General features: G+C 45.7%; 1 protein-coding gene across 1 annotated transcript; it reads right to left on the bottom strand.

The window, feature by feature from the left end:
- Window positions 1-644: 644 nt before the first annotated feature.
- Window positions 645-26,164, bottom strand: LOC124285160 (mediator of RNA polymerase II transcription subunit 17-like). Its single transcript, XM_046721336.1, is given in 15 exon segments — window positions 645-1,580; window positions 2,524-2,557; window positions 2,560-2,671; window positions 3,268-3,382; window positions 4,952-5,086; window positions 5,480-5,536; window positions 6,432-6,646; window positions 15,644-15,703; window positions 16,554-16,625; window positions 17,013-17,143; window positions 22,575-22,736; window positions 23,358-23,535; window positions 24,088-24,223; window positions 25,134-25,313; window positions 26,068-26,164. Coding segments are annotated over 15 exon segments (1,890 nt in total). The 5' UTR covers window positions 26,160-26,164; the 3' UTR covers window positions 645-1,369.
- Between the last annotated feature and the right edge of the window lie 169 nt (window positions 26,165-26,333).

Here is a 26,333-nt window from a genome sequence, read left to right as displayed (position 1 = left end):
CAGTAAATCAAATTCCTTAATTATTTAATTATTTTTTGGGGGTAAGAAATCCACATTATGGAACTGATTTTGTGTGTTAATTCTCCAAATGTATATGCAAGCAGTAGTTGAATGAAATTGTCCATCTATCCCATTACAAAATGATTTGTCTGTTAAGTCGAAAAAGTGATCTTACTGTTTGGTGTGTTAAGTATGGGAACATATTTGTTGTTGCAGTGTTAGTGAGTGAGTTTCTTGGAGTGTCAGCCTGAAGTGATGCAGGTGCTAGACCTTTACCACATTGGTGGAACCCTCCAGCATGGGTATGGTGGAACCCTCCAGCATGGGCACAGTGGAACCCTCCAGCATGGGCACAGTGGAACCCTCCAGCATGGGCACGGTGGAACCCTCCAGCATGGGCATGGTGGAACCCTCCAGCATGGGCACGGTGGAACCCTCCAGCATGGGTATGGTGCCCACCAGTCTAGAAACATACCCGGTAACTGAGGCAAATCCCATGTGATACACTGGGATGGAGTATGATAGCACATTCAGTTAGCCCTTACAGCATGGATGATATAAATTATTAACATGGTTGTCTATATACATAATAAATGTCAACCAATGCAAATAGTTGCATTCAGTATTTCAGTGTAAGAAAAACATTGTTATCCTTTCTTTTATTCAGTTTCACTGAAAACATTGCTTCCAGAGACCATGCAAATGATTATTACATCACTACATGAGTACTTTCTTCATACTCACTAAATGATTCAACAATGTTCAATAGGTACAAAATATACAAGTATATGAAAATGTCACAATACACAGAATGAGATTGATCAATGGATGAATGACTCTTCTGGTCATGAAACAATTGTCTATTGTCTTGAAAACCTTTTTCAAAGCTCTGTCTGTAAGCTTTACAAATTGAAAATGTTTCACATATCATGTCATTGGCATGTAAAGGAATTTCTCCACACTGGTTGTTCAGATTAACCTTGATCATTTCAAGGGTCGTGACAAGGAAAGTCTGAGAAACGGTAACTAAACAACCTTCACTTCCGTGGAACAATGCCAGGTCACACATTTGATGTACATTTGATGTCTAATCACATGGATGAACTTTGACCTTGATCCATGCCATTACAGTGACCTTGACCATCCCACAATGAAATGTTTCCAAGGTAACCAGTGCATGAACTGCTCACATCCGTCCTCCAATTCTCTCTGTTTCCTCCTTTCGTGAGCCTCCCACATCTGTTCAGGTTTGAAGCCTCTGCATTTTCACACTGGATGAAGAATGCTGGAAACTGTGGTATTACGTCCATTATTTCCAAAAATGACAAACCCAGGTAATAAGTTAATGCCAGTTTGACAATATAATATTTCATCCTGAAGTCAGTTTAGCCATTAACATGTCCATCTTGCTGGCGAAGTTTCTCCCTTCTAGTCTGTCCAGATTGATAGCTTTAAACTGCCCGCCAAGGTTGTACCATTTGGGGTCTGTGACGGGCGACGACTTGTTGTACTCGCAGGGGTCAAGGTTCTTCAATGAAAGCGATAGCCCACTTGATGGGCCACTCTTTAAGGCAAGAACTCTGGAAGAACAGGGCTAAGGTGTTAGTGATTTTATCTTTTTCATTTGTTTAATGCTGCACTCGGCAATATGCACACTGAATAATGGCGGTCTTTAAATAACCAAATCTAGACCAGACTTTCCAGTGACAATATAAGCATCATTCTACTAACTCAGTATACCATGACATGCAACTGCATGGTGAGCAGTCTGACTACCCGGTGCCATTAGGACACTGTTACGGCTTGAAGACTGACAGGGATATGGAAGAGCAGATAACTGTTTACACTCACATACCACGATCAGTCTGGATTATATAAAACAAATCTGGCAAGTTCTATTCCAAATCAGTATAAAATAATATGAATTTTAGTGGAAACATATGTCTTGTGTAATGACACATGACTGTGTACTAGTCTAACGTTTCACCTGCATTTTCTGTTTGTCCATGTGTTTATTTCATAAGATAGTCAGGTGGTGTCATTTTGTGCCACATCCAGTGATATCACACCTGATTTGAGCCTGGAGCTGTAATAGCTATGGGACTTCAGGGTACACTGAAAGCTAGGTCATCATTTACCAGGGCTCTCACCTCAATAAACAGAGTAGATAACAAAAGGAGTCGACTGTTTTCAGTACCATGCTGACTCAACAAAATATTACTATACTTTGAGGTGATGTTAAAGTGGTTATGAGAGCTACCAACCTGTGAGTGAGTGATTTTAGTTTTACGCTGCACTCAGCAATATTCCAACCATATGGCGGCAGTCTGTACATAATCGAATCTGGACCAGACAACCCAGTGATCAACAGCATGAGCATCGATTGGCACAGTTGGGAACCGATGACATGTGTCAACCAAGTCAGCAAGCCTGACCACCCAATCCCGTTAGTCACCTCTTACGACAAGCATGGGTTACTGAAGATCAATATTCTAACCCGGACCTTCATGGGTAGCTACCCACCTATCTCCCTTGGGAGAAGCAAACATAATGGAGCCGCGGTGCCAAATGTCTCCATGTCTCCGGATCCAATGCCGCCGCTGAGAGACAGCAGCATCCAGCCCTGGAACTTGACCAGCTGCTGTACCACCAGGACGTGGAACTGTGACACCTGAACAGGGGACACATCAGTTAATGTGCTGATTGCATAGAATACATATCACGTTGTGTCAGCTTGATCTGAATGATGTAATTGCTTCCTTTCTCCACTCTGGTGACCCCACGAGCACTGGTCTAGTGCAAGGTTCAATATCACACACTGGGATTCCAACACAAAACATCATGAAGAGTATAGAAGGAACCTCAAAAGATCTTTCTTATTAGCATAATGTCAAAGACAATTATTCTATGTGACTGAAGATTCAAAGACTACGTGAGTAAACTTCAAGGGCTCCTGACCTCCTTTATATGAAACATGGGCCATATTATCAGAACCTTGTCAACAAGAAATGCAATTCCTGCACGAGATCCCTTCATGGTACCAATTCATGAGCTGAAATTCCAAATCATAGGACCAAGCTGTACTTGCAAGACAGGAACCTAATGTAACACCATTTAACATATTTTCACTTTCAAGTCATATCTGTTTGAATAACTGTAAGAACAATTAGCCTTGTGTAAGACAGGCCTTCACGATACACACACCAGCCCTGATATTTGAATTCTCTTAACACAGGTGTTACACAGAAAACAACATAAAGTTTTTACCTGCCAGTGGATCAGATCCTTCAGCTCCTTGTCTTCAAACGACAGCGTACACGTCCGCCCATCTTTCAATATCACCTGGATGGAGTCCACTCCGATCACAAGGCTGAGGTGTGTCCTACAAACGTCATCAAACCAATCATTAAACTCAACAGAGATGTTCAAGTACATCAAACCAACCCTACCATGGTGACATGACCAAGATGACTAGTTCCAATATTCAAACGAGCAAATAAATAAACACTTCCTGGTACCCCAAATAATTCAGCTTTTCCAGTTAGTGACATTACCGGTCTTACCCGAAATTGTCATGAAAACCGAAACACTGTCTGCCCTGCCCTCAACACTGACTCCCTCTTGATACTGACTTGCCCACAACACTGTCTGTGATGATCTTGATACTGTCTGCCCTGCACTTGACACTGTCTTATCTGCTCTGATCTCGACACTGTCTGCCCTGATCTCGACTGTCTGCCCTGATCTCAACACTATCTGCCCTGATCTTGACACTGTCTGACCTGATCTCGACACTGTCTGCCAGATCTCGACACTGTCTGCCCTGATCTTGACACTGTCTGACCTGATCCCAACACTGTCTGACCTGCCCTCAACACTGTCTGACATGCTCTCAACACTGTCTGACCTGCACTCAACACTGTCTGACCTGCCCTCAACACTGTCTGACATGCCCTCAACACTGTCTGACCTGCACTCAACACTGTCTGACATGCCCTCACCACTGTCTGACATGCCCTCAACACTGTCTGACCTGATCTCAACACTGTCTGACCTGATCTCAACACTGTCTGACCTGATCTCAACATTGTCTGACATGCCCTCAACACTGTCTGACCTGCACTAAACACTGTCTGACCTGCCCTCAACACTGTCTGACATGCCCTCAACACTGTCTGACCTGATCTCAACACTGCTGTCCTGATCAAGACACTGTCTGACCTGATCTCAACACTGTCTGACATGCCCTCAACACTGTCGGACCTGATCAAGACACTGTCTGACCTGATCCCAACACTGTCTGACATGCCCTCAACACTGTCTGACCTGATCCCAACACTGTCTGACCTGATCTCAACACTGTCTAACCTGATCTCAACACTGTCTGACCTGATCTCAACACTGTCTGACCTGCACTCAACACCGTCTGACCTGCCCTCAACACCGTCTCACCTGCCCTCAACACCGTCTGACAAGCCCTCAACACTGTCTGACCTGATCCCAACACTGTCTGTCCTGATCTCAACACTGTCTGACCTGATCTCAACACTGTCTGACCTGCACTCAACACTGTCTGACCTGCGCTCAACACTGTCTGACCTGCCCTCAACACTGTCTGACCTGCCCTCAACACTGTCTGACCTGCCCTCAACATTGTCTGACATGCCCTCAACACTGTCTGACCTGATCCCAACAGTCTGACCTGCACTTGACACTGTCTGACCTGCACTCGACACTGACCCCCTCTTAAAACTGTCTGCCCTGATCACGACACTGTCTGACCTGCACTCAACACTCTCCCCCTCTTAACACTGACTGCCCTGATCACAACACTGTATGACCTACCAATGAGTACCATCAACACAGTCTGTTGGACCTACTCCAGATACTGCCCAACCAACCTGACGCTGTCCTACCTACCCCCAAATCATTTATCATCATCCCGACCAACCTGACACTCTCGTAGCCATATGAAGTTATGTTGATGCGGACACTTGACTGCAGACTGTTGTTCAGGCAGTTCCAGTGTGCAGTGATCTGGGGGTCTTGAATCGACACAGCAAGTTCATCTATCAAATGCATCGTTCTGAAATAACAAACCAAACATAAAATCAAAACTGTACAGGGGTGGAAATAACCCATTGCCTGACGCCCGAGTCCAGTGTTTTTTTATGTCGGGCAAGCAAATTTGTATATCACACTGTACCGGAGTCCAGTTGACTTTCCAATGTTAATTATGTTGTTTATTTAAAAAATCAACAAGAAAATCGGTTAGTATAGTGGAAAAATTATCAAGGCAAGTGATTTTACTTGTGCCACTGTACCGGAGTACACTAGCAATTTTAAAGTTATTTCCACCCCAGCTGTAAAATCCCTTTTAAGATCTCAATATCAGATATTGATCCTAATAGTTCTAGCTATTCATGCAACCAAACAAAATGTTTCTACAAAATGTGAAGAGTTCAGCCACGCTCCTCACCTGACTCGTAGCACAGCATGTTTGGTCTGCTTGATGATCTGCTCCAACAGGGTGTCACTGAGAAGGAAACAAATCACAACATATCAATCACAACCCTGGCTTATTTCTCAACAATGATTGTGTCTCGTCCTCCACTATTCTGCAAACCTTGCTCTTGTTTCATATGTAGTTAATCTGCATTCAGCAATGTGACAGATATATGACAACAATTTGTACACTATCAGTTCAGAACCAAACGATCCAGTGATTGGCATCATCAGCATCAATCTCCACAACAGGGATAGGACAACATGCAGCAACCAAGTCACTGAGTTTCACCACCCAATCCTGTTTGCCTCTTGCGACAAGTATGGTTGCTGAAGAGCAATTCTAACCTAGATTTTCATTTCATCAGGTGTACCAGGACCAAGAATTGTGTGTAATGGTGGACTTCTGCTGGTGACAATGACACCACAGTGTTTACTCTTACTCCTAACACATATCTTGTACTACAAAACAGTATCAGAAAGGACAAAACCCAGGGAAATGGAAAACAAACTAAAGTTAAACTTAATACTGACATCAATAAGAATTGCAGTAAGCAAACATGAGGTACATGACAATATTGTATCATAACAACCAACCACACATGAACAAAGTAAGTTGAAAAGAAGCTGATATCCTATGATCTACATTTTTAACTACAGTTGATTATGGATTTGCTTTGAGCAATATTCCAGCTATGTGACAGTATGCTCCACAATAACAGGGATCCACACATGAGAACAGAAAACGCAGAGAATAGAAAACTGGCATTCAGCATTATGAGCTCAAAAACAAGACATGTTAATGGTGTCAGTCTAAATATCAGTAATGATCAGCTTTTATGGGATGTAGAATTATCAATCACATAACATTTACACTGAATGATAATGCAAACATCATCCAAGCCTTATTGCGGTAATAAGCCCACCTTGATCGGCCATATCGTGCTGCCATCTGTATGAGTTCTCCACGTGTGACGCCCTGAGGTCCGGCCAGTCGTCGCCGCTTCGTCATACCAAGCGTGGCAAACATGGGGTGTGGTGGATCAAGGTTGACGTTGTGGTAGTGGACCTCTCGCAGGAGTTGGTGCAATGAGTGCTCCAGGACGTGGTTGTGCTCCAGCTTCTGAGGTGACAGAGGCATCTACACAACACCACAGAAAGGACCTTAACTCCCTGGTCCACACTGCCTACAGGTGTACAAGCTAAGGGTGTACTAACTCCCTGGTCCACACTTCCTACAGGTGTACAAGCTACAGGTGTACTAACTCCCTGGTCCGCACTGCCTACAGGTGTACAAGCTACAGGTGTACTAACTCCCTGGTCCACACTTCCTAGAGGTGTACAAGCTAAGGGTGTACTAACTCCCTGGTCCACACTGTCAACAGGTGAACAAGCTACAGGTGTACTAACTCCCTGGTCCACACTGCCTACAGGTGTACAAGCTACAGGTGTACTAACTCCCTGGTCCACACTGCCTACAGGTGTACAAGCTAAGGGTGCACTAACTCCCTGGGCCTGGATTTTCGAAGCTCTCTTAGCGGTAAGATAGTCGTAAGTTAATGTTAATGTATGGCACTTACGACCATCTTATCGCTAAGAGAGCTTCGAAAATCTAGGCCCTGGTCCACACTGCCTACAGGTGAACAAGCTACAGGTGTACTAACTCCCTGGTCCACACTGCCTACAGGTGTACAAGCTACAGGTGTACTAACTCCCTGGTCCACACTTCCTACAGGTGTACAAGCTACAGGTGTACTAACTCCCTGGTCCACACTGCCTACAGGTGTACAAGCTACAGGTGTACTAACTCCCTGGTCCACACTGCCTACAGGTGTACAAGCTACAGGTGTACTAACTCCCTGGTCCACATTTCCTACAGGTGTACAAGCTACAGGTGTACTAACTCCCTGGTCCACACTGCCTACAGGTGTACAAGCTACATGTGTACTAACTCCCTGGTCCACACTGCCTACAGGTGTACAAGCTACAGGTGTACTAACTCCCTGGTCCACACTTCCTACAGGTGTACAAGCTACAGGTGTACTAACTCCCTGGTCCGCACTGCCTACAGGTGTACAAGCTACAGGTGTACTGAACTCCCTGGTCCACACTTCCTACAGGTGTACAAGCTACAGGTGTACTAACTGCCTACAGGTCCCTGTACTGAACTCCCTGGTCAGGTGTACTGAACTCCCTGGCCTACAGGTGTACAAGCTACAGGTGTACTAACTCCCTGGTCCACACTTCCTACAGGTGTACAAGCTACAGGTGTACTAACTCCCTGGTCCACACTGCCTACAGGTGTACAAGCTACAGGTGTACTAACTCCCTGGTCCACACTTCCTACAGGTGTACAAGCTACAGGTGTACTAACTCCCTGGTCCACACTGCCTACAGGTGTACAAGCTACAGGTGTACTAACTCCCTGGTCCACACTGCCTACAGGTGTACAAGCTACTGTACTAACTCCTGGTCCACACTGCCTACAGGTGTACAAGCTACAGGTGTACTAACTCCCTGGTCCACACTGCCTACAGGTGTACAAGCTACAGGTGTACTAACTCCCTGGTCCACACTTCCTACAGGTGTACAAGCTAAGGGTGTACTGAACTCCCTGGTCCACACTGCCTACAGGTGCACTTAACTTCCTGGTCCACACTGCCTACAGGTGTACTTAACTTCCTGGTCCACACTGCCTACAGGTGTACTTAACTCCCTGGTCCACACTGCCTACAGCTGTACTTATCTATCTAGTCGAGAGTGCCTACAGGTGTACTTAACTCCCTGGTCTACACTGTCTACAGGTGTATAAGCTAGAGGTGTACTTAACTCTCTTGTCCACAGTGTCTACAGGTGTATAAGCTACAGGTGTACTTAACTCCCTGGTCCACAGTGTCTACAGGTGTATAAGCTAGAGGTGTATTTAACTTGCTAGTTCACAGTGGTACAACCTGGATTCAGTTATCCTCATTTATTACTTGTATGTCAAGATCTTTTACTTCAACATGATATTTTGTATACAATGCTGTCTTATCAGCATATCAGTTTCATGGAGCAATTCAATAGATTTTGAAAACAAATATGTACCTGACCATCCCCATTCTCAAAATTATGTTCAAGAATCATGGCATACACAAAGAAACATCCTTCTTGTGGCTGCCTGGTATATTTCTAAAGTCAATGCATGTCATATATCTCACAGTGTCTCACACATTTTTAAGAGTAGTAGTAGAGTGGGGGTTTTGCATTAGATGCGGCTTAGAGGCTTATTTGTGGGAATTAAGCCTCCCAGCCCCCCTTAAAAACGGCGATGGTTTGTCGAGAGGCATCCTTCGATGTGCCAAGATAGAAAGATAGAAAGGTTAAAAAAGTAGCAACACGTCCCCGGCAGCCGCAATTCCCCAAGGGATGAAATCGAAAGATTGATGGTTGCGCATTTTCCCCCAAGGGGAATTGCGTCCGCTGCCTTTCTCTCGCCATGAGAGTGCCCCGCTCAGCTAGGCCCTTTTCAGAGACCCAACTGATGTGATCCTGATTCCTTACCCGAAACACCACCACCACCGAAAATTGCAAGGAATCCACTTAGGCAACTGCGGGATACGAACTGATAATGTATAGCCGCGCAAACTATACATTATAAGCCCGCACCACTCAACCGATCGCGCTACCGGGGACTTGACAGCTTAATTTCGGTTTAACGGGTCTATCCTGAGATTGCATCATGCTCTTAAACCGGGCTCCGTCTATAGTAGCACAAAGGATGTCTGAAACCCGTCATTCCACTTCCGCTTTAATGAGATCGCTCTCTTCAAACACGTTTGGTGGCTTTTTCACCTCGAATCAATGTCTCATAAAATACAAACAGGATGCCCGTAGGTAGTTTGAACCACGCTGAATACGATACATTAGTCGACGTACGCTGAAAAAAATTGTAGAGGCCACAATCCATTATTTATCTTGAGCTGGGCTCCGTCTATACTAGCTACAGTAGCTCAGAAACCAGTCTTGCTCGCCTCGTGTGAAACCGTACCCCACGCGCAACCGAGTCGAAGGACACTTGGCTGGACAAATCCCCTGGTACTTCGTGTTTTCCCGTTCGCTCGCGGTTCTCCATAGCACCGTGTAGCTGAAGAACATGTCGCTGTTGTCGATGCTCAAAATTTTGTTTCCGCTGATTTTGACGGTCGTTTTCTTCACGATGGCGCGACTTCTCACTTATCATCGTCGGATTCCAAACTGAAAGTTGGGAAAGCGCACCAACAGCGTTTGTTTTTCGTCGATCATGCTCGGATGTTTGTGATAACGTCACGGATTCACGCATGGCTTTGACCGCCAAGGGTTCTCTCAATTTTCGGTAAGGGTCGAGTTTTCGTCCGTATTGCGACGCCATTATATATATTAAAAATATATAATATATGTTCAATAAATAATTAATCATGGCCGACAATATTTCCATAGCGATTTGGGGGACGATAGAACCCCTTTGCTCGACGATGAGGAGACCTCGTTCACGCAAGGAAACATGGGTGATGATCTGCTAAAAACGACCGTCGATTATTATTACGATGCCCTGGAGCAACGAGAAAATATAGCTCCTCTTTATCGCGATCCTTCCAAGTTCGAACTCGATCATAAAGGGATACTGCGAGTGAAAGCTGCTCCGGGCATCCATTTCATGGACTCCCGTACAAGAATACCTCTCGCTTTGTCCACACTGGCCAGTCGCCACGGTGCCGACTTTATCTGCGATAAATTAAATATAAACAGCTATCGACAAAAAATAAGCCAGAAGTTCGACAAGGCTTTACGAGAAGCGAATGCTGAGCTCGATGCCTTGGCGGGTGCAGTCGGTCGAGATGATTTGAGTGACGTACCACAACGTGCTGACGACGCATCGAACAACATCGAAAAACTATTGACCACGTAGCGGAACGAACACTTGCCCGGGTTCGAATTTACCTTTCGGGAACTGCGAGGGCTCAACAAGGCCATGCAAACCATTTGCGGATCGCTCGTGGACAACGTAGCCAAACTGGACGCACTCGATGAGCATATGGCGCGTGAAAAAAACAAACTCAACGAAGCGGAGGACGAGTTCAGCCGACATCTGATCGCAGAAAGATTGCGCAACTTGGAAGAGGAAAGATCGACCCGATTGGATGTGGCGTCCTCCGTCCGAGACGAGCTTCGATCCCAGATCAGCCACATGCGCGAAACCACCGACCAAGTGTTGAGAGACTGGACAGTCAAAACAATTGAAATTGCTCGGGGAAGCCCTGGCGAGACTGGCCAGCAAAGCCGCGGAAGCCCTGCCAGGCATCTTGGGCAGCATCGTGTCCTGGTTGCTGGGCTTGTTGTTGAAAATGGTCACGTGATCCGGCCAGAACCTGTGGACAGTCGACGACGGCGTGGCCGGCCTGGTGTACGTCGCCGCTAAAGAATTTTAACCAAATGAGGCACACCCCGACCGCGATCCCGTCGACCATGAGCGCTGTTTTGCAATCGTGGTGTTGCTGATGTTTGACCTCCTCGCATGGTGATAGGCGTGGTGGTGATGTTTGATCGCTGGGCTCTGGTGCTGGTGGCGGCGTCACGATCCCCGTTTCACCGGTATGCGTGGGCGGTGGGACTCGACTCACGTTGACATCGGGATTGATGCCCAGTTTCTGATCAGCGGTAGCGATGACAATTTTGTTGTTGTATCCCACCGTTGTTGGAGCCATGTACAGTCCCACGCCGACACATAGTCGACTTTCGACCGGGCGTATTCCCACGTGTCCTGGTAACGCCGGATGGCACACGGTAAATCTACCGGTCTGGCGATGACTGTTTCTGCGCGCCGTGGGCTGTCCCTTGACCCACGATGCCGGAACGTGTTTGCAACTGAGCGCCAACACGTACGTTCAAATCGAATCGTTCAACCGTACGATGCCTGCACGAGTAAACCCTTTCGACGTGTCCAGCATATATATTTTCCAATCGTCTTCAACGTATTGGGGCTGCTCAACTTTTTTGGATGGTGAAAGGAATTCTACCTTGACCCGTAAAGTTCATGCGATCATCTCTCCATTCATTACTTTCAAGAACATAGGCCGGTGTTAGTAGGATATCTTGTTTTAACAAAGCAGCCCTGGCTTCTTTCACGGGAAGTCCATCACTGTAGGGAATAACCAACCCGTGGTTCGTATCCGGTATACGCCATTCCGTGTTCGGATCGATTTCGAAATCACCACAAATCCGTTCGTAAGCCCGCTGATGGTATGGATTGTTCGATGCATCCCATGCCTTGTCCTGCCGAATCGGGGCGCTGATCTCTTTCAGGATGCGTCTGATCTGGTAATACACATGGAAATAGAACACGGACCGACGAGTGTCCTTCAAGGTCACGCCGCACCCAGTCGTCGCGCACCACACGGCAAAATTGAGTTGATTCTGCCAGAATTGCATTGGGTTGTGAAACCATGCGTGGACTGCCTTGACGTTCGTGACTGAAAGCCTATACTTTTCAAATACATCGATAAATCGAGCTCGAAAGTGGGAACCGTCCTTTGCATCCACCACGATTTTCATGTGCGTGAAATCGGTAGCGGTGACAACATCGCTTTTAGGATAAATCACTCCAGGCTGGTACTTGGGTGTAAACATATTGAATTATTATAATTACGTACATTTTTTTTTTTTTTTTAATATGTACGTCACGCTCCCGGGAATCATGAACGGCGAACCCGTTCCGCTGCTGCAAGCGATCGATAACACGTCGGGGGAACTCGAAGTTGCGCTCTGGGATCTCACCTACTACCCGCGATGATCGAATATCAGCGCTAAGAGAAACAACAACCAGCTGTTTATCGATAATAGCCGCCACCTGTTGACCGATGGTTATTAAAACGTGTGTATGCTGGACGACGAAAAAATTTTTAACCCGTCGGAGCCAGTCTTAAACTCAACGAGTCGGATGCCACGCTCAAGTTGAAGAACAGAGACCAACCCATCAAACTGGGCCTACCCTTGGCGAGAACACTCGGGTTGACGACTTATGAGAGACACCGTCGCGGGCTCGAAATTGCCGAGCCTCGTCCCCTACCGCGAACTGTGCATTCACCTTGATCAGCTGAGCACAATGGACAACGTTCAAGGCGAACGACCTTCCACGCTGCTGAGAGCCGTGCCGGTGAAAAGGGAAAAGTACAACGACGGCAGAACCGAATCGTTTTCGACCTTGCAGTACAAGAAATTTACGCAAGGCAACATCACAGATATAAAATATAAACCCGTTCATATAGGATACCTCAGCGCAACGCTGCACGTCAAACGATGATGACTTCAGCTTCGGGTCCGGGAATACGACCGAGAAAATGCGCCAACCTAGCGATCTCCGACCTCGCGACGGGGACGCAGCGGCGCGACAACCCGGCGTCGACGGCAGACTGTACGCCTTGCAACTCAAAAACAACATTTACAAACGCGTCGAAGTGAGCGGCAGATCTGGTCGTAACCTAGGAGATTTAGACGATGTCGAGACCGAAGGTCCCTTAAAAAACATGCAGTACAATCTCGTTCGCAACGCCAATAACACATAGGTGATGGTTCCAATCTTCGGCGGCAAACTCTTCGACCTGGACGATGTTGAGAAGATGGTCGTCGCTCGAAACACGCCCGTCTTTACCAACGACAACCGATGGGTGTTCGTGCCCTCTCGAATCGACTGGAATCTCAACACCGCCCTTGACTCTCCCCACCTGTTCACAGAAAACAAAGACCACTACCTCACTAAAGTCGTGAACAACGGAACACTGATCATGGCTTAAGTCCCGACGCAAAGACGCAGCGTTGTCGTCAGCACGGTGTCACAACCCATAGCTCACATCCTATCGAGTAAACCCGAGACGTCAAACGCGACGTTGCAGTTAGTGTCGGAAGTCGACAGCGTGGTCAGCATCCTGCAAAATCTGCCAGTGCAATCCACGCTGATCATCCAAGTCTACTTCGGCGAACCACGGGTTGGTAACGTCGAAATCGTCAAAGGCATCAAACTCCAGTGGACCCAACAACACCAATACCAAGTTTACTCCGTTTACGTACGGGTGGGCGTGGATGCCTTCACCAGTCAGCAGGGAGTCAATGTCGCCGTGGAAAACACGATATCGCTCACGAAAATTTTTTACCTACACGATTACATACATCTGATCTGATTCCGAAAACCAATTAAAATGTCTTCTCTAATATAAACCATGACAAACGTGACTCCGCTAGCCACCATCACATTCTCTGATCTCGGGGACACGTGAGGATTCGACAAACCCAGCACGGAAAACGACTTGTACGTCCTGCACTTACAAAACAACGTGTACGAACGTCGAGAAGTCATCGTCGAATTGAACTGGATCATCAAAATCGTCCAAACCTACCCCTATCTCGTCATGGATCAGGATTGTAATATCCTCGAACTAAAAAACAATGGGATTCTACTGGGGAGTTTTATTCCGGTTCATTAAAAGGGAATGTACGCATCACCATTACCAGAACAAACGGGTTATATGCTAGTCCCTCACTCGGAAGACGCAACGAAATGGCTCTATTTAAATCAATATAGTGAAGTCCCAGACTCGTGGATCACTGTGATACCAGGTTCTACCCTTATTATTGACATCGTTCTTGGAAATGCCTCCCGACAATGGGTGGGACTTCCGTTTGGGTTAAACATACCCTGGCACGATCGCCATAAAAAAATCAACGCTGTTGTATTTATGTACAACTAGGAACAGCTTCCACCACAAGCCTTGAGGGAGTCGAGGTTTTATTACAGGTGAAATTTTACTCTACCAGAATTTTGAATCCGAACACGTTTACCTCATCAGCTTCAAGTATATTCATCGACGATTGACGGAGGACCAATTAAATATTATTTCGAAAACTATATACATAGTGCAAGATGGGATTGTATCCGGCCATGGACGACGTGGCTCAAACACTCGAAACCGTGGATGGATTTCGTTTGCGACAGATCAGCGACATCAAACGCCAACTGGAATGAGAACGCGATGTGCGACTCGGATTGCACAAAAAGGACCATTGGGCCGTCAATGCCATCGACGGCGTGGACACGGCCCTCGTGGTCGCTGGCATGGGACTCTGGGGTGCCGGCATCGGCTTGTTGTCGACCATCGTGGCCGCACCCGTCGTCCTCGGGTAAGAAGTAGCCGCCGGGGTATCGGGGCTGGCGGGTATAGCTCTTAAGCTCGTTTCGTGTCGGTTGCAACAGAAGGCCTTACAACACGACGAAATCCGTGTGTTGGCTGAAGCCAAGCTGAACACGATCAACAATCACGTCTCGTCGCGCTTACGGACTGTAAAATCTCCGAAGAAGAGTTCCGCCTGAATTTAGCCGAACTCGACAAGCACCACTGCATGAAGGAGGAGATTCGAACCAAGACTCGGAAAACCGCCGACTTCAGCGAAGACGAGAAGAAAAGGCTCATAGAAGAAGGCCGACAACAGGTCAATCAATCCTTCCTGACCAAGAATGTAAACGATTCACGTTCCACTGCTTCGTAGATGTCATCACCTAGGAGGAGGAATGACCCCCGACCTCGCTTACCCACGTGACCTGACTCGACTCTGACTCACAAAAGTGTTTTCATCGCTACCCCGACTCGAACTGCAAACGCTGGATTACAAGTACAAAGCTCTAAGCATCACACTGGCGAGCCAGCTGATAGTCCAGGGCTCGGAACTTTGGGTCTAAGCGGAGGGTGGCTATTTTAGAGCGAGTCTTGTCGGTACCATTCACTGAAGTCTTTATAAGCCTGTTTAAATAGTCAGTGATATATCCACTGTCTATTCAGGGCAGCACACAGCTATACATAACTCTATGGTTATACGCTCCAGCAGACCGGCTGTATGGGTGACTGCATTCAACCTATATATATATAGCTGAGCAGGTCACTCTGACTGTGAGAGAAAGGGTAGTAATAAGATTGGGGTACGGGCCACTGGCACATTGAAGGATGCCTCTCGACAAACCATCGCCGTTTTTAAGGGGGGTTGGGAGGCTTAATTCCCACAAATAAGCCTCTAAGCCACATCTGATGCAAAAAACCCACTCTACTACTACTTTAAGTCAGTTAAGAATATTTACCTTCTTTTCTTTTCCAGTATAATGACAGAGCACTATGCATAGCTGAATCCCAGGAAACACCTGTAAAAACCATTCATCAATGTATTGTTAGCATGGCACACAAATGAAATCATAAATGAAATCACAGGTTGTACATATTTGTCCCAGTAGACAGTTTTCCTATGACATATCCTCTAGTTTGGATACAAACCATGCCACTCTGCAGTATGTAATCCAGCTGTTTTATATTGGCCAAAAGGCCCCAAGCCATAGAGCTCTACATGCACAGAGACCCATCCTACTGGGCGAGTGTCCTTACTAAATTGTTTCACAGTTGCCAAAGTTGCAAAAATGTGTTAAATGTCTCGGCTTTGTCACATTTAGACAATAGGTTTCAGTTTTTAGGTTACTTTTCATAAATTGACAACAATTATCCCAACAGCTTGTCAAGATTTGATTTGGTTCATTTCCACGTGATCACTACGGTGGTGCCTATAAGTGGTGATAAGAAACGGCACAACGACTTCACTGTACACTGGGGTTTGTATTCTTCCCCAGCATGTACATTTCGTACAATGACAAAACATAATGTGTCCATTTATATAGCGCCAAACTCCACATGCTCATAGCGCTAACAATCAAGGCACAGCACATTATTACCCCGGATAAAACAAGCTGCCTGTCAGGCGCTAGAAGGTTATAGTCATATGACTTTTCCACCAGGTACCCATTTTCCAGCTGGGTGAACAGAGACAATTTTGAACAAACTCACTTGCCCAAGGTGAGACCACATGTGTCACATGTGCTTCGTTGTGGGGCAGGACTCAAGACCTAGAAACTCTCAGGAGTCAAGCTGCCAAACACGGTCACCCATCCAAGGACTCTCCGAGCTCGACGCTGCTTAACTTCACACAATCTATGCATTACTCACATTCGTTATTATCTGGTTGCTGATGACCATGTGTGGGGAGGTGCCTTTCACCTGGACGGCCTCTCTGGCTAACTGAAAGAGAAGTTTAAATTCTCTCATACTAGAGGTAATTCATGTGCGACTACTACTACATGTTTTTAATGCATTTACTGCATGATAAGTGACCAAACATCAAAACAATAAAATACTGGGTACACTTACAGAATACTGGATACATACCAACCATATTGTTAATGTCATGTCTATCTAACTCTAACGCTAGCCCTAACCCTAAACCTTACCCTAACCCGAACCCTAAACCTTACCCTAACCCTAAACTTTACCCTAACCCTAGGAGTTAGGAAGGTACCCGGTATTCTGTAATCTTACCAAATACTGGAACGTAACAGTAAAAGAATTGTTATAATCAGTCTATATTTACTCAAACTCTACATGACAAAAGGAAGCAACATATAATACCTGAGCAAATAGTTCTTTACAAAACAGAACATTTTGTGCAACTTCTAGTTTCTGCTGCCAGTAAGCATCTGATGGGACAGACCCCAGGCCAGCTGGCATCTTCAGTGTCGCCGATGTCAGATCCATCATGTCTGAAACAAAGACAGGGAGTGAGTTTCAATAGTATTACTATCACTGCACAATGTTTAGATGTGCATACTTTATGTTCCTTCATCACAAGTGTATGGATGAATTAATTATTCACAGAGGTTAAAGTCATGGAGATAAAAAAACTCATTCATGAACATTAAAAGGACCAAGTATTTATAGAACAAATATTGTACATAATCTGACCAAGGGAGTGAGTGAGAGAGTTTAGTTTTAATCCACGCTCAGCAATATTCCAGCTATATGGCGGCGGTCTGTAAATAATCAAGTCTGGACCAGACAATCCAGTGATCAACAGCATGAGCATCTATCTGCGCAATTGGGAACCGATGACATGTGTCAACCAAGTCAGCAAGCCTGACCACTCGATCCCGTTAGTCGCCTCTTATGACAAGCATAGTCGCCTTTTGTGGCAAGCATGGGTTGCTGAAGACCTATTCTACCCAGGATCTTCACGGGTCCTGAACAAGTAGACTTCTGAGCATGTTAGTTATAAGGGGAAATGATGACCAAAATGTAATTTTCTGACTAAAATTTAACTAAACCTGCAGAGGTTTCCAATTCTTTGAAGAGAGTCGTCCTTGGGGTATATATATGCATTTTCTGCAGCTGAAAATGTCCTGTGACAGTTGTATCAATGTTTTAATAAAAATATTGTACAATAAATAAAATCTTTTTTATCTATTATACGGCCCCCACCACATGGAGTTACCTCCCTGCTACGCAAGAGCAGCCAACCAGGTAAGCACCTAGGCCCGTATCATCATTCCTTCTGCTGAATATATCAGTGAACAGAATTGCGGGGAGGTGGGCGGCCCTACCCCAAGGACAACTCTCTTCAAAGAATTGGAAACCTCTGCTGGTTTAGTTAATTCTTTTTCAGAGAGATCGGCCTTGGGTTTCATATATGCATAAACACAGACTCCCAAAGACCGGAGGCCAGGGAGGAGGGAATTCTGTCAAGTGCACATGAATAGCGATTGTTAAGAATAATGTAATAGACGCCACAACACTCACCTGTCACGTGTCCCAGAGATTCCGTGAGAGGCATTATGGGAGGGTAACCGACAGGGAGGATAGGTACTTAGAACCGACCTCGTAGGTTAAGCATAGCAAGTTCACACATAGTGTGAAAATAAACAACCCCACCCACATCATGGTCTATTAGAGAGCACCATAGGGGGGAAAACCAACTCACAACCGACCATAATCTCGAAAGGAGTTAGATCACACAACAGGGTATATATGAATAAACACAATTGAAAGCAGCGTCAACTAACCAGATAACCAAGACTCACTCGGTCAGGGTGGCAGGACACTGTCCACTAGAGAGAACAGAACGGCCAAAACGCGCACCATCACGTGAATGTGTATCGAGCTGATAGTGCCTGATAAAAGTGCTAGGCCTGCTCCAAATAGCGGCAGAGCATATCTCTTCAATGGGTAGTGCCGATGCAAAAGCTTTTGACGTGCCTACTGCCCTGACCGAGTGAGCCTTCAACCCCTCAGGTGGAGGCTTGCCTTTAGCCTGATAAGCAGCACAAATGACCGAAACAAGCCAGCGAGACAGGGTCTGTTTGCTCGCCGGCACCTCAGCCTTCCCGCTACCGTAACAGCAGAACAGATGGGTACCCGTACGGATCCCCTGTGTTCGTTTGATATAGACCTTGAGAGTCTTTCAGTCATCCAACGGGTGAGTGTTCGTAGGAGAGGTCCCTGATGTGGAAGGCTGGGTAAGAGTAGGAAGTTCGATAGGAGCTGTCACATGGAAAGCGTGATCGACCTTCGGGCGGTAAGTATCCAGGGGGGTTAATTCTGACATGATCTGGATGGAACACAGTCAGCGCCGGGTCTGCCGACATAGCATGTAAGTCGCCGACCCTACGCCCAGATGTTACCGCCACCAGAAATACAGCCTTCCATGTTAACAACTGAATGTAAATAGCCGATAGACGTGAAAAGGTAGGACCGGACAGCCAATCGAGCACAATTGACAAATCCCAAGGTGGGCTGGTTCGCCTGACAGCAGGTCGAACCCGATCCACGCCAGCTAAAAGCGCTGCATGAGAGGGTGCTGGCCCAGAAGAGCACCATCGACAGGGGTGTGAAAAGTGGAAATAGCGGTGGAGTAGCCACGAATGGTCGAAGCCGCCAAGCCTTCTTCCAAACGAGCTTGCAAGAACTCCAATACTCGGACTAAATAAGCAGAAAAGGGATCTGCAATCCCCTTATCTGAACACCAGCGTGCATAGTGGGGCAACCTATCCTCATACTGAACGTTTGTCGAATCCCGCCTCGAAGCCAGAATTGTGTCTGCAACTGCTGCAGCAATTCCGCGTGCTTCGAGGCTAGACCTGACAGAGGCCAAGCCACCCACTGAATCCTTGGATTGGGGTATGGCGCGCCGTTCTGAGTGAGAATGTCCGGTCACAAAGGTAATAGAACAGGAGGCTGAGCCAGAAACCTGAGAATTACCGGAATCCAGCTCTGTGACGGCCATAGCCGTTCTGAGTGAGAATGTCCGGTCGCAAAGGTAATAGAACAGGAGGCTGAGCCAGAAACCTGAGAATTACCGGAATCCAGCTCTGTGACGGCCATAGCGGTGCCAGCAGCACAAGTAGCCGAGCTGGCTGGGTGGACAGCTGGGAGAGGACCCGGGGAATGAGTGGTAGTGGCGGGAACGCCCAGAGCACTTTGCCCGTCCAATCCAGCAGGAAGGTGTCGGAAGCCAACGCCCTCTGCTCTGAGACTCTGCTCCAGATCCTCCGAGTGAGCCCACAGACTCGCCAAAGCTTGCTGTATAGGGCGCATCCTCAACCGCGCCCGCCACACTACAGAGATAGTCGCCGCCATATGTCCCAGTAGACGGAGCCAAGTCCGCGCTGGTGCCTGGGGCTGGGAGAGGAACAAAGACACCATCTCCCGTACTCTGGTGACCCAGACGGGCGACAAGGAGACAAGATCCTTGTGAGTTTGGAACCGCGCCCCGAGAAAAACCAGATCTTGGGTGGGTACCAGGTGGGATTTCTTGAGGTTTATGATCCACCCCAGTCGAACTAGAACATCTATCACCTTGTGAGTAGAATCTAGGCTCGCTGGCTGAGTTAGAGCGCTGAGCAACCAGTCGTCGAGGTAAGGGTAACAACGCCTTCCTTGCGATCGTGCGAGGGTAGCTGGCACTAACATGAGCTTGGTTAACACCCTGGAGGCAGTGGATATGCCAAAGGGGAGCACTGTGAATTGGTAATTCATCCCGTCGTAAGCAAACCGGAGGTACTGCTTGAACGATGGATGAATGGGCACATGTAGATACGCATCCTTTAGATCGATCGACGTAAGCCAATCGCCGGGCTGAACAAAGGAGATCACCGAGCGAAGTGTCTCCATCTTGAAGGATGGAACCTCTAGCATGCGATTCAACCCCTTGAGGTCGAGAATGGGACGGAACCTGTCGTCTTTCTTCGGAACGAGGAAGTACGTGGAATAAAATCCCGCCCGTTACGCAAAGCCTGAACTTCGTCGCGCAGTATACCCGCCCCGACTGGACATGATGACACCGGAGTGCGACGTATGCCGGTGAATTCTGGCGGGCCTCGCTTCCACAGTGGTAGATGTCCGACACTGACGGTGGAAAGCACCCAAGTGTTGCTGGTAGCCTTCTCCCGCTCCGCCAGGAATAAAGAGAGGCGGCCCCCCACTGGGATGTGTGGTAAGAGAGCGTGAGTGGTCCCGTGCAGACGAACTGACTGGGACGGACCCACGGCGACAGCCTGTTGGGTTAACGGGAGGTCGGGCCAAACCTCCCGCGCCAGCGAAAAGGCTATGAGCCAGACGAAGAGGACTGCTCCTTGCCCTTACCTTTGGCGGGACGGCTCCTCTGCCTGCCCCTGCTCAGCGGCCTAAGCCAGCCGGTAGACTCGTCCCCCAGCTGGTACCTCTTTACGAGTTCAGGCAAGTCGAACCGGAGGCGTGTCCCAACCAGGAGGAGATCCATCACGTCCTGCACCAGGGAAGGCAAGATGCGGAGCAGTGTCTGTGAGGGTTGCCTTGGGGCAAACGCCTCGCCCGGCAGGCGGAACTCAGATGAGTCTGAGTGACTGGTGGGTACCGCGGCCTGGGAAATGAACTCGACGGAGACCTCCAACCGACTCATGAACAAGGGACTTCATCGAGTCCATATGATGCTGGAAAAATTGCGTAATTAAAGACATATCAAAACCACTGTATGACTGAGAAGGCGCCTTAGGCGCCTTAGCTTTCTTAGCCGGCTTAGACTATTTTGCTTTAGACTTCCTGGGTCAGTTCCCCTCCCACCTCTCGCAACTCTTTATAGAAGAGAAAATCCGCGGCCCTTCGTTTCTGGGCCCAGGGGGAGAAGGCCATGCAGAGTTCACAAATGTCAGGATTGTGGCCGACTTTTTCAAGACAACACAAGCACTTGTCGTGCTTATCAGCTCTGGGAATGCTCTGCCCACAGACAGAACACCCAGTAAACGCCTGAAAGCAAACACGCAAGCATGTAGCTAACAGCGGAGCCAGCAGCATAAATATACACGTACAAAACATTGAAAATTATGTCAATGCGACCACGGGAAGAAATACTTGGTTAATAACGCAATATGACAACCACATGGCACGCTAGACATCCCGCCATGGAAAAGTAACACGTGCGTAAACCACGGGAAAGCTAGCGTATAATTTAATACAAAGTCACAATTATGAGAAATAACTGACTGCAAAAGTCTTATAAAATTGTTCCGTCAAGAACAAATAAAGACCATACATACAGGTGAAGTCTCAGACATTATTCTCTTTAGAACAAGATATTCAGCAAGGCAACTCTACACGTCTGAACGGTTGAGTGACAACAGAAGGAATGATGATACGGGCCTAGGTGCTTACCTGGTTGGCTGCGCATGCGTAGCAGGGAGGTAACTCCACGTAGTGGGGGACGTATAATAGATAAAAAAGATTTTATTTATTGTACAATATTTTTATTAAAACATTGATACAACTGTCACAGGACATTTTCAGCTGCAGAAAATGCATATATGTACCCCAAGGATGATCTCTCTGAAAAAGAATGATATTTTATACTTATCCTGACTCATCCTAAATGCTTGTCTCCTTCTCCTTGCGAATGGCAACCTCCCCTCTTATGGCACTCTGGATTTCCCTGTAAATCCGGGTGTCGGGCATTCATACGGAGAGAGAGTGACAAGACATGGTCGGTCAGGTGACCAAAAGGGTGCCAAAGGGGCAAGGGAGGCAACTCCTGGGTGAGTAGTGATTTTACTTCTGCTTTTTAGAAGGGAACTTCAAGGGATTTCAAGTGTTCCACTATCATTCGCAAGGAGAAGGACACAAGCATTTAGCATGAGTCAGGATAAGGAAAAATTAAAATGCTGGCTTCACCTGGGACACTCTTGACCTCTACCTGGATGTAAGCCACGCCCTCCAGCTCACTGGGGATGTGCACCTCCAAGCAGCTCTTCGGACCCCCAGCATCCTGCTCTAATGTTGACTCGCTACTTTTTACAACCTCGAACGTCCCTGCCTGCATGAACCTAGAACCAGCTGCAGCCCAAAGCCAGGTGAATTAAACATAGACAACACAGTACATTTGTTATGCCTCAGTTAAGAATCTTTCATCATTTAATCCATATGATGTCATGAAACATTTAAATGTTGAACTGACAATAGAATACTAACTCGGAAGGTTTGGTCATGTGACTGACAGTGACCTTGAATATAAGTTCATCAAATGATCATTATTGACCTCATTCCATATGCACGATTTTTATCGATCGAAGGATTTGACAAATGGGAAAGCGGTGACAGCAAAGGAAGAAACTAACAAAACATTTCATAACTTGTGGCAAGTTCATTAAGCAAAAACAGGAACCTACAGTATAATGCCCAGTATCCCATAACATTTCTGTGGGTGCAGGTGTGACTTAATCCAGCCTGCCAGACTCTGGCAGAAAAAGTCATTGCTACACTGACTCAATTTTGAATCAGACACTGACATGTGACTCACTTATCTGAGAGCAACAACTACCTTTTTGATTACAAAGTTAAACATGCTAAAGGCATGAAGTAAATCTGTGACAAGTAGTGATCATAACATGTAGCTACAAATATCACTGACAACTTTAAAGACAAATACAAATTAGTTACCATGGTTTCTTGACTCACCCGATTTATAGCTGAGATCCCCAAAAATGGTGTTCCCCACACGTTTAAGCCTCCAGTTCTGTCGCAATTTGAGTAGCTCAATGTGGAAGTCATTCTGGGTTCTGTTAGAAGCATCTATCTGAGACTTCTTCAGTCGGTCAGCGCCTCTCATTAGGCATGCAGAGGCTTCTATCAGACTCTGTAGAAGATGAGTTACTTGTCACTGACAGTCCAACACAGGTACAACTTGACTGATATGACAGAAACTGAGACTTCAAATGTCCACAAATCTAAGTTTGATGTTCACACAATAACATTTTAGCTATTATCTTCAGTTTGCCAGCATATTTCAGTTATCCAGTACATTTTCAGATAGGGGTGTCATTAATCAGAAAGTTTAGTAATGACATATTAACTCAAAAGTATCATTTACATAATGACTTATATAGACAGACAGACAAAAATGCCCTACCAAATAACAGAAATAATTCATTATGCAAAATGTGAATACGACCGATCCATTAAATGTTAAAAATTTAACTAAAATTATATTGTCTATATTATGCATGATAATCTAAACATTTTCACATTTCTGTGCAAGTGAATTATTAATCAGGATTGACATTTGGATGTCATTTTAACTGTTTCTCATTTATTAACTCTTATCAGCTGCTGATGTATTGATAAAAAGGGTTTAATTAGAAATAGTAATTAATTATGATCAATATACACATGGAACAACATATTTCACCTTCTTCTTTGCTAGCAGTTGTAAGGAAGCTTTCTGATCTGGTGATTCTTGTGAGACATTTTCAGCAACCATGTACCGTTTCTCTTTGGCCAAGTTGAGCACATCTAACAACACGCTGATCTCTGTCAGGGAGGATCTGTCAGGACAACAAGACTACCTTCTTATCATCATGAAACAGGAATCAAGTTTACTTACATCCAACATGCCATGGGTGTGAAGAAATGGGGACCTAAAGACAAATTCAAGATGTTTGGGAATTAGGGCTGGGACAAGTCACATTTTACATCCCAGGAACCCAACCCTATATTTCCAGAACATGGTAACCACTGTATGTCTCAAGAGTTAGATACAACATGTCATCTGGAAACTTTCTAAATTGATCATGCTTACAATGAAGTAAAATGAACCTTTACTAAACTCATAAAAGTCTAAGGCATGTCTGTACAATCAGAATGAATAGTGAACAATAGCAACTTGTCTTGTTACCAATATTGGAAAAGCATCAAGCAAGATATCTTGCCAACATTACCACGGGTGTGGGTAGTCCTGTGGGTACTCTGGTTCTACTCAGGACCCACATAACCCCAAGACCTCAGTCACCCGTGCTGGCCCTAGGAGTGAGTGCATATGCATCTGCTTGTACTAGTCTGGACAAATCCTGGTTTGATAGTACCATGCCAGAGTTGTAACCAGCTGGTAACAAAGCTAACTTATTCATACACAGTAAACAGAGTCCTAGCGGACTAGTCCTTGATTTGTCCTTAATGCCAAGCACCAGGTATAGTAATAACTAGTACTATCCTTTAAGTCTTTCAGTATGATTTGACTGAGGATACAAAAATAGATCTTAAGTCTTCTGGCATAGTTTCTATCCACTCGACCACAGAGGCAGTCAAAACATACTATTAATAATATATGATTAATAATCTGACTATACCTCAGATATATCTTAAACATGTTTCAAGAAGGTGTGAATGACATGTAATTGCTTATTTAGTGAGTCACAACTAAGCATGTTAAAAACCAACACTATTAAAATCACTTACTTAAGTTTATTTCGTACTGAATCCCAGGGCCACAGAGATGGCTGAAAAGGGGCCAGGACTTTCTCCTCATCGCCGTCTTTCTCTCCTTCTGACGTTGGCTTGCCCTTTCCCTCACTCTCATCTTTGTAGAAATCAATCTTATGTGCAAGTTTTGAGAGGTTCTCCGACATAGACAATGGACTGCATAGAAAGAGAAACAATATCAAGGTCATGTATTCTTTCTCTGTTTACCACACTTCATCAAATTGATTCAACTAGCATTCCATTGCCATGTTTGTCTGAAGTGTAGTTAAAACAAATTAAGAATGGGCCTTCCTTTCAAATATTTAAAAAAAGATTCACATTACACTATTATATATTTTGTGAAATGTCATCTCACAAATGGTAGCCAGCCTTAGTGACATGAGTTGTGACAATAAGTTAAGTACTGTGCTGAATACTAAAGGTGCTTCTAATCACCCTTTATAGTGATGCCTATCATGCTTTCTATTATGGTAAAAGCAAACAGTATCATAATTACAGGAAAAGGGACTGGGACACCACTCACGAGACATAGAGGGACAAAACAAGGTTACAAATTTCATGAAAACTGAAGTTTTGAAATTATCACCATTGTTTATCATATTTACCCAAACTGAAAGTATTTACGAGAGAAACCCATGGAAGTATTCCGGCTAAAATGCACTTTACCGGGTGCAGTACTCCCAGTATTCCTAAGTGGCATAATCTCAACAATGAAGTACATCCGATTTACCCCAAATGGAACGGTCACTTGTTCCCGAAAACTTTCCATAGACAATAGTGAACTACCGCTGAACTAACTGTGACATAAAGCGACAGCATGCAACGTATTTGTTTATGGTATGATGTACTCTGTTATCTATCATTAACATAAACAGTGTGCATTGTTAAAATAAACATAAAATATCCGTACGGTACGTAAACTTCCTGTCCATCGAGCTTCACTTCTTGAATTTGGTGTTCTAACACTGGTTCAACTGTTACTGTCACACCGGCCAACGCCATTTTGAAAATATCTTTGCAGGTGCGTGGTTTAGTTCCGTATCTTTCCGAGACGATAGTATCCGACACAACGCTGTTATAGTAAATTCATAATCATATACTTATAGATATTTTGTAGTGATACACAAAACACTTTTTTTGAGAAAAAACTTTTGATACGAAAGCAAAAATGATAGC

The sequence above is a fragment of the Haliotis rubra genome, unplaced genomic scaffold, assembly GCF_003918875.1.
Source record: "Haliotis rubra isolate DU_JTF1 unplaced genomic scaffold, ASM391887v1 Scf354, whole genome shotgun sequence".
Classification (NCBI taxonomy): Eukaryota; Metazoa; Mollusca; class Gastropoda; order Lepetellida; family Haliotidae; genus Haliotis; species Haliotis rubra.
The sequence above is the reverse complement of the archived record's forward strand: the minus strand, read 5'-3'. Positions and strand labels throughout refer to the sequence as shown.